Source organism: Penaeus monodon, chromosome 38 (genome assembly GCF_015228065.2).
Source record: "Penaeus monodon isolate SGIC_2016 chromosome 38, NSTDA_Pmon_1, whole genome shotgun sequence".
In the NCBI taxonomy this organism is placed as follows: Eukaryota; Metazoa; Arthropoda; class Malacostraca; order Decapoda; family Penaeidae; genus Penaeus; species Penaeus monodon.
Genome location: NC_051423.1, coordinates 27,896,364 through 27,906,363, shown reverse-complemented (window position 1 = coordinate 27,906,363; position 10,000 = coordinate 27,896,364). Strand labels below are relative to the sequence as shown.

The 10,000-nt window shown below is 34.2% G+C and overlaps 1 protein-coding gene across 1 annotated transcript in view; it reads left to right on the top strand.

Annotated features, from left to right (window-relative positions):
- LOC119596776 (titin-like) overlaps window positions 1-10,000 on the top strand; it is a 12,872-nt gene that overhangs the window by 1,044 nt on the left and 1,828 nt on the right. Inside the window, exons 2-5 of the mRNA XM_037946102.1 lie at window positions 1-1,843; window positions 5,616-5,685; window positions 8,755-8,822; window positions 9,308-10,000. The exon at window positions 1-1,843 is cut by the window's left edge and continues 941 nt beyond it; the exon at window positions 9,308-10,000 is cut by the window's right edge and continues 1,828 nt beyond it. Coding sequence (XP_037802030.1) covers window positions 1-1,843; window positions 5,616-5,685; window positions 8,755-8,822; window positions 9,308-9,667 — 2,341 coding nt within the window. The 3' untranslated portion in view covers window positions 9,668-10,000. The remainder of the gene's footprint in view (window positions 1,844-5,615; window positions 5,686-8,754; window positions 8,823-9,307) is intronic.

Sequence of the window (10,000 nt, the reverse complement as noted above, 5' to 3'; positions counted from 1 at the left end):
TGATGAAGATAATGTTCTCAAAGTAAGTTCAGAAGAAGCAGAACAAAAGCAGGCAGAACCAGCAAATACTTGTGAGGAAACACCAGTTACAAAGGACAGTACCACTTGTATAATGACTTTCATATCTGATACTGCTGATGACCAAAACCTTCAGCAGGGCAAGGTTTTCTCAGATGATGAACAACAGAAAGAAGATCCTGGAACACCAGATGAAGCCGAGGCATCCCCAGTACCTCTACTAAAGGAAATAGCTGCAGGAACTCCAAAACTGTCTCCAGATGATGCTCAGGGTGCCAATGCTGAAGCAGAAGATTCCTCTGAAGCAACAGAGACTGGTGCAGATATCTCTGAGCTGAAGTCCTTTGCAGAAGAGTCTCATGGTCATGAAAAACAACTTGTTGCTGAGGAAATCCCAGCTCCTATTCCTGAAGAAGAGTATTGCCCTAGTATTAGGATGGGTCTGATAGACGAAGCACCAAGTGAAGATTCTGCTGTTCTGTGCAAAGGTCAGGGAACTCAGACTTCTCTAGCCTTGTCACTTACACCTCCACAAGCTGTCAGCAAAGAACACAGCACGCAGACAGATGAGGAACAAGGAGTAGCTGTTCTTGGTGTACAGACTTCTTTCTTGCATGATGAAGGTGGTGTTGAAACCAGAGCTGGTAGTCATGGACCTGTTAAAACAGAGGGTGTGACTGAAATTTTGCTAGATGCACTCCTTCCCTCTGAGACCCAGCTGTTAATCAAAGACACTCAAGTTGTTGGTTCAAAGCCATCGCAGAATGTTGAGATTGATGCAAGTGAGGCAGAAGGAGTACCTTGCATAGTAACTAGCCATGTCAGTCTTGCATTTTTAGGCTTAGATTCACAGAAACCAGAGAGTCTAACAGCAATTTCTGTAGATGGTAAAAAGACAGAAAATTTAACAACAGTGACTGCAAAGCCAGGAGCAGGAACAGCTCAGACTCCCATTTCTCAAGAAAGTAAAACAGAATGTGAACACAAACCAGAATTACTATTAGACAAAAATAAAGTAACAGAAGTACAAGCTGCATGTGAAAAGAACATCCCAGAGGATACAAAACATACAGAAGAAAATAACCAGATTGGTAAAGAAAGTGACTTTGTTGACAGATCTCACACTGCTCCAAAAACATCTGATCAGATTTCAAAAGATGATAAAAATGCTTTACAAGAGTTGGAGGCCAAAGAAATTCAAAAGGAGGCAGGAAATGAACCACTTCCAGACAGCCCTTCACTTGAGGCTATTGCTGAAGCAGTAGCTGCTGCAACAACTCGTGCTGCTCTTGATCTGCTTGCAACCACCAACTCAGATACTCTTATTAAACCTCAGGAAGTTCAAGAGGCTGCAGGTAGCTCCAGCATCTCATCTCTACCAAAGACTGCCGATACTAAAGTCGTTCCTAGTGAGCCAGAAGAAGAGGCCAGAAAGCCAAGTGAACAAGTGACAGAAGCATCAAGATCTCAAACCCAAAGTGATGCGTCACAGCCCTCCACAGTATATATAGCCACTGTTACACACACACCCTCACCATCTCCCACATCCACTCCAGAAAAAGAAAAAACTCAGGAGTCTGTAGAGGCTGACCTGATGAAGGCATCATTGCCCCAGGGTGAAATTCCAGCTGAAACTGTGAAAACTAGTCAGACTGATGCAGCCTCTCCACTGCCTATTTCTCAGGATGTAGTTGTAACAAAGACAGTTGAAGCTGCTCTTGCTGAGGCAGCGGAAGAAGTTTGTGATATAAGTACGAACAAAGACGCCAAACATCAGGATACTACTGCCACCCAGGACCGCCAAGGAGTCGCCACTGTTAGCCCAGTAAGGCGCAAAATAGCTCACGTGTAGCTAACACATAATATATACTAAACTTGAGTAAACCTGTGATCAATAGTTGTACATTGTGAAGATTACCATTCTTTCATAGCCAGTGCAACACATGTCTCCAGCTGGCTTGTTAGTTTCTTGTTTAGCTTAAAGCATCCTGGTACTAATTTAAATGAATAATAGTTTTTGGCCACATTTGCCTTGGCTTTGTTTCTGTTGCTTGAGTAATGTAAGAGTAGATTGGCCTTCTGTGAGGTTTTACATGTTTGCTGACAGAGAAATACTTACCTATCAAGACATGTCACATTTAGTATTATTTTTTCTTCTTAATTTTGTGTTTTATTGGTAAGTATTTTTAGTTTCTTTGTTGACTTTTTTTTCATAGTTCTTAGTAATGTATTTTTTACCTGTTTTAGTAGATTTAGGATGTGGAGTAGTTGTTGACATGGTTGTATTTTTTCACAGAACAAAGTGGAATATTTGATTAACTATTGTTTGCATTTTTTAAAATTCAATAAACCATCTTGTAGAAATTGCCAAATATGTAGACAAACATGGTTGTTGGAGAAATATTTGTATCTTGATATATGCATCATCCATTAGATAAATGAAGAGATACTGCAGTTATTATTCAAGATAATGTAGTGTTCCTTAGTGGTTATCCATTCTTATATTAAAAAATTCTGCCCAATAAATGTAGCCTATACAGTATTTAGGGAAAATAACGAGAAAATGGGCTTGGTTTTTAATCAAATTTCAAAATACTTTAAAGAAATCACTGTAAGGATGCAGCAATGTAATGAATTATAGTGTATTAAAGAAGATTGCTTTACACTTTTTATTATTATGATTATTATTCCCATTAGAAAGTGCCCTTTTTCATGAATAATAACTGCATATGTATTTTCATGAACTGATCCACTAAATTTTGACCATTACTTACAATTACTCAATTTTTATAAAGTATGTGTACACATTATATGATTTTTATCATGAAACCTCATACTTATCAAAAGGTTTAGATATTTACAGACAGAAATTTAAGTATTTGAAGGGAATAATTTCATATTTTAAAAAATAATGTAATGGATAGTGTTTTTGTTTTTTGCTTTGATTCATTTTCCATTTTGTTTAGAAGAAAGAAAATTAAGTGGAATATTGGAAAATAGTAGATGATGATATAAGCAATCACTGTCTGATTCTTATTACTGAATAAGGCTATAATTAGAATATAGTAATTTACATCAGTGCCATACTTGTTAAAGATACATGAAAAAATAAGCTGTACTATAGATTCATGAGATTATTTGTACAGTAACAAATTCTTTTGTCATGTCTGGTTAGTATTGATGCTCTTAATATTCTTTCATTTTTAAAAATTATGAGTTATTATTCTCAGAGTAAAATATGCTCTCTGAGTTTTGCCATTTGCAGAAATAACCTTTATTAAAGACAGAAATGGAGAGCAATTACTTAAAAAGTCCAGAAAAGCTTTCCTTGAGATGTGGGAAATGTTCTTCACAATTTTTTTTTACAATATAGGGTATATAGGACCCAGACATGGTAATATGTTTGAAAAGAAATGAAACACAGGCACAATATGAAGAGGAATTCTAAATCTGTCATGCTTCAAGTCAAACTGGAATCCACATCAGACAGTGAAAGTAGAAGGACATATCACATGACAAATTTGGTATTTTTCTCATCACTGTAGTTGTGCTTCATTCTGTAGTATATATACTTTTGAGTTAGGAAGTTTTGCATTTTTTGTACACTACATGTTTTTTTGTGTTATTTGGGGCAATTTTTTTGATGAAATGGCTTTTCTCGTGAATTTTGGTGGAATAATGTGATATTTTCTGTGCTTTTATAGAGATAAATCTGCTTTTATTCCTCCCATTCATTTTTTTAGATGAATTTAGTAATGAATAGACTATTTGGAGGCTTTATCACCCATGATTTTTCTTTGACAAATATGGGATATATGAACAATTTCTGGTACAGTATTATGTATTTTTGTTTTTTTTTCCTGTGTATTGTATACTTGCTGTTGCTTTTAGTGCACTGAATCACATTAAAAGAAGGTCAGGTAACGTTACTCTTCTCTCTTTTATGTACTTTGTTTCTTTATAAGGACATAACCTCTCTACATCATTGTTGTTCTTGTTCTTTCTTGCATATTGCTAGAATTTTTATTTACAAGGTGAGTCTTGTTATCTTTATTTTATTATTTTTATTTGGTGGTGTGCTATATTTCATTTCTTTTTGGCAGTGTTTTGTCTCACTTTCTTTAACTTGCCTCTTTTTTCATGAGTGTTTTATCCTTTTGGGTATTTCGTCCTCTTCTTCCAATACTTACTTATTGCCCAGAAGTTTTCATCATTGACTGTTTTTTATTGTTGCTTTTTCTCCTCTGTCTTACACATTTTTCTTCTGTTTTTTTGTTTTTTTCTTTGCTTGAGATTCCTTTAACTGCATCATTTCCATTCCTACTGGTTTGCCCATTCACTTTTCCACTGGTTGTGCCAGAGAACTCTGGAAAATAATGGTTGGCTGTCCATTCCAGCCAAGGCCCCATCTTCCCTTGCAAGTCTTGTAGATAATTTTTCAATTCATCCATCTTTTTGTTTGAATAAGACCTTTAGAAATATTCTAATTGCTTCTAAATCCTTCAGCCATAGCAGTACACAAATGCATTAGCAAAAGATCTTCCAAACAAAATTTATTTATTTTTTACCTTTTTATTTTTCAGACAGGTATAACTTGATTCCTGCAAGGGAATGTCACACAGAACATGGTCTATAACAACATTATAATAACTTAAGATGGCATAGCAAAGTGCATTATTGTTATTGATAGCATAACTATTATTATTGTTAAGATGATTACTGATGTTATTATTATTATTATTATTATTATTATTATTATTATTATTATTATTATTATTATTATTATTATTATTATTATTATTATTATTATTATTATCATCATCATCATCTTTATTATCATCATTATTATTATTATTATTATTATTATTATTATTATTATTATTATTATTATTATTATTATTATTATTATTGTGACTAGGACCCCACATTGTTTTGTGTCTTTGGTGTGTGATTACTCAAGTGAAGTTCTGATTCTCATTTCTGATTGTTGACTTTGGAGTTCTAAATAATACTGAATGTAAGATCTAAAATAGTTCTTCATTTCTTGAAGAGCTTTTCAGATTCTGAACCTTAAGTTGTTACTGTATTCTGTATTGTACTGTGTGCTGTATACTGTATTGTCCAATACTACTGCTGTATTGTGATACTGTATACCATATTGTTCTTTACAATGATGGTTTTAGAACTTATGATTATCTGAGTACAGAAAATATTTCAAGCTTTTCTAGATGAATGTTGTGGTATACAAAAAAGGAAGATTTACATTTTTATGTATTATCAAGTTTCTGGAAGAGGTGAAAGCTTCTGAAAAGAACAGAGACACATTAACATTTCAGAGGATATTTGTCACTGTAGACCTATTCTCCAGACACTGGCCTAATTGTTTACATATTGAATATTGTTGTTATTAACTGAATAAATGAACTAATGAAAATAGATATAGTTAGTCACCAAAATCACTATTTATTATTGAACATATTTCCTACTTTTGATAATTAGGAATTCAGTATTTAAAGAGACAGGTGGATATACATGATTATGCTACACTCAGTACCATAAAATCTAATTTTTTCTGTTGAATGTTTTTCAATTGACAGAACGAAGATAGTCCGACGTCGAGCAAAGGATCGAGTCCAGACATGGAAGAATACGAAGTTATAAATAAAGGTGAGTTAATTCCGCAATGATTAAGAAATCTATTTTAAAAAATGGAAGAAAACCTTGCTGTCCTAAGCAAGATAAGTGTATTAGAATCTTGTTATAATTTTCATTGATACTTAGAGAAGAAAATAAGAGAAAATAATTATATCATGGTAGAAATACAGGAAGCATTAAGAACTGATAATAGAATCATACTTTAAGAACTGATTGAAAAATACACTCAAAACATAGGAAGTGCATCAGAAAACTCTTAATATATAAAACATGTGTATTAGTCAAATAGGAAAGTGTGACATCTCATTTTGCTAATGAAGTTGTGACAGTTTTTGAGGGTTTTGTGTCATCCTGTCTGCACAGTAATATGTTTTTGCCCATTACATATAAATTCGAAAATGTAAACTGTGGTTCTTTCCTTAGGATTGGGGTCATTTAGAAGGGCATGGGTACAAGGACCATTTATATAAGGAATGTGGTAGGGAAAAGGTTAAAGACCACAGATATAGAGATATCCATCTACATTAGCTTAATTCTTACATACTAATCAAAAATAATAATAAAACACATTTCTTCATTGTTTGAAGTAAAAAGTAAAAAAATTTAGTCACATATTTGTTTTACATATGGCAGTTTTAATTATGAGATTGAGAATATTCAGATGGTTCTCTGTTTGAATTTAAGAATGCATTATTTCTCTCTCTCTCTCTCTCTCTCTCCTCTCTCTCTCCTCCTCTCTCTTCCTCTCTTCTCTCTCTCCTCTCTCTCTCTCTCCTCTCTCTCTCTCCTCTCTCTCTCTCTCTCTCTCCTCTCTCTCTCTCTCTCTCTCTCTCTCTCTCTCCTCTCTCTCTCTCTCTCTCTCTCTCTCTCTCTCTTCTTCTCTCTCTCTTTCTTCTCTCTCTTTCTTCTCTCTCTCTCTCTTTCTCTCTCCTCTTTCTCTCTCTCTTTCTCTCTCCTCCTCTCTTCCTCTCTCTCTCTCTCTCTCTCTCTCTCTCTCTCTCTCTCTCTCTCTCTCTCTTCTCTCTCTCTCTCTCTCTCTCTCTCTCTCTCTCTCTCTCTCTCTCTCTCTCTCTCTCTCTCTCTCTCTCTCTCTCTCTCTCATCATTATTGACCCTTCCTTATCCTATTGTGTTTTTACATCTGCCATGTATCATGTTAATGGCCAACAACCATCATATTGTGGTCTTCTTGTTTAAAATGAATCTGTGGCAAATTTTAAAAGCTAAAGGTAGCAGGCAATAATAGCAATACTGCTATTAAAAGTAAATTCAGTCTCTAGTAAGATCCCTGTAATGTTTAGGTTATAGGGTAAAATTTGTCCATCTGAGTAGTACATTAAAAGTCTATTTAATTGATGTTAGAAGCACTTAATACTATATATAATGAGGAATATTATAGTACTATCTATAATATACTACATTGTGTATTGCATTTCTTTCCAGAATCATTGGACACTCAGCAATGAAAGTTGCTGCAGTAGTACATATTGGTAGTTAATATACTGCCATTATAAACTATCCACCATAGAAAAGAGGAATTTGGAAAAATTAAATATTAATGTCTGAATATCATATATTCTAGAACATTTAGGTTATTTAAAGTTTTAGAATATTGCTTTCATAAGGGAAATTAGAAATTAATAGGCAGGATTTGCTGTTACACTGCAGTTTTGTTAAGAAAGACAGTTGATTATAATAGGTCTGCAGTATGTTTCTTTGTATTTTTTTCTTCCTTTGTAAATTATGTTAGGAAGGAATTTTTGTATTAGTCTGTCTAATGAAAAAAAAAACATGAATGAAAATGAATAATTTTTGTATTTTCAAGATCTGTAATTAATGCTTCATTGTGTGTCTAAAAAAATCAGAGGCATTGAAAAATTATTTATTATCATTTATGCTCTTCTCTAGATTTGTCACGATAAACTCAAACCCTTTCATTTCTTGTTAATGTGTTTGGTGTGGGGGGAGAGGGGTGGGTGCCTCATGCAACTCATCCAGTGATGTTGAAGAACTACACATGTTATTTCTGCATTAAGGCAAGGATATTTTTTGACAAAAGGTAAAATTAGATGCAAAAGACATTTTTTATGAAGTGTTTTAGATGTATGGATTTATAGTGAGTAATCTCTTGAAGGACTTGGGAACAAACTTGTTATTTTGTTATTATTATTATAATTATCATTATTATCCTTACCTATTATTATCCTTCTTTCACCATAGTTATTACGTGTGTTCTATATTCATTCCCTTGATTACTACCAGCAGAAGCAAGACACAATTTTTTTTTCTAGAATTTTGTTTGACGAAAATATTTTTTCATGATCCGTAGATTGCTGGTTGATAGCCAAAAAACAATTTGACCAAAGGCTGTCACATCTGAGGTAGTAAGAATGTATGCTTTGTATTGCAGTTTCCTAAAAGACAACTTCATTGTCTGTTTATAAAATGTAACAACTACTGCTAATCTTACATGCTTTTACTTAACTGTATTTATTTATACATTTACATATGCCAATGTTCATATTGAACTGTACACTTACAAATATAATTTGAAACATCATGAATCTTCGTAATATAAACAATAAAAAGATTCTACAATATGCTCTTATTGTTTTCACAGGGAAAATAATCAGAGTAATTCTTATAAATTTGAGTTCTGCTACCTTAGATTATACCAGTATACATATTGCAAATGAAGAATTACATATGTGACAACACTGATTTTCACAATAGAAAATAATATGTATTGCAGATGTAAAATATAATTGTTTGATTTTTTAAAAGTATTTATGTAGATATGTAGCAAAATTATAACTATGTAATAGATATCATTGGTCTGTAACCCCCTGATGGTAAGGACACTATAATTTCCAGAAACAGTCAAAATAAGTATATGGGAGTGTCTCTTATCAATAATGACCATATTAGTGGGAATTTGAGGAGGGACCTCATCTCTGTGACCTCTGCACAAGTAAAATTATTATGCACATATAACCTTATGCGCACCAGCTATCCAGGGGTTAAGGGCTAAAAATGTAGTACCATTAGTGAAATGACTCTTATGCTAACTTGTGTGTTACAGATGAAGATACTGCTCACAAACTCAGAACACAGAGAGAAACTTCTGGTGGAGAGCCTGTCAATGATAAAGTAAGACAAGTCCAAGAAATTGGTATATGGTCATTTTGAACAGTTGAATGAATGGTGTGGTAGCTGTTGATATTTGACTATTCCAACAATAAATTACAAAGGCATTCTTTTTTCTTGTGTGTGTGTGTGTGTGTGTGTGTATGTGTGTGTGTGTGTGTGTGTGTGTGTGTGTGTGTGTGTGTGTGTGTGTGTGTGTGTGTGTGTGTGTGTGTGTGTGTGTGTGTGTGTGTGTGTGTGTGTGTGTGTGTGTGTGTGTGTGTGTGTTGTGTGTGTGTGTGTGTGTGTGTGTGTGTGTGTGTGTGTGTGTGCACATGTGAACATTTGGAAATATTGTAAGTTCTTTTCTCTATAATAATAATAATTATAATAATCAATTAGCTGAGTAGGAAAAGGGCTTTTAGAATTTACTATAATGAAGGCATTTAAGTGAAGACAAATTTTTCCAGGTGAGTTTATACATTTTCTGGATTTCCACTGTTTTGCAGGTAAAGGCAGCTGAGTCAACAGAAGTATCGAGTCAAGCAGCCCAGCTTCATACAGATGAAGAAGGTGCATCAAAGAAAGAAACAGAGCATCAGAAAGAGGAGAAAGTGGTGAAAGGTAAAGAAAGAAGCAGTTCTAAGGAACCTGAAGAAAAGAAAAGTTCAGATAAAACAAATGTTCATGAAGACCAAGGGAAAGATTCTACCACTTGCCCTGTTGACGATTCCTCTACCAAAGCCTCAGATCCACAAGCTACTCCTTGTATGCCAAGTGAATCTCACGTAGCAGAGGAAGGCCAGACTGACATTGACAGTTCAACCTTGAAAGAAAGTGACAGCTCAGATAATGCTGACAGCGAGTAGATTTCATAACTTTTTGTAGAGGTAATGTTAAAGATTTAAAAAAAAAAATGTTTAAAGCTAAACATGAATACCCAGTAGCCACACTGTTATTTTTACTTCATGTCTAGATAGTGTGTATTTAAATATTTTGTAAAACACATGGACACACACACACACACACACACACACACACACACACACACACACACACACACACACACACACACACACACACACACACACACACACACACTCATTCTCACTCTCACTCTCACTCTCACTCTCACTCTCACTCTCTCTCTCTCTCTCTCTCTCTCTCTCTCTCTCTCTCTCTCTCTCTCTCTCTCTCTCTCT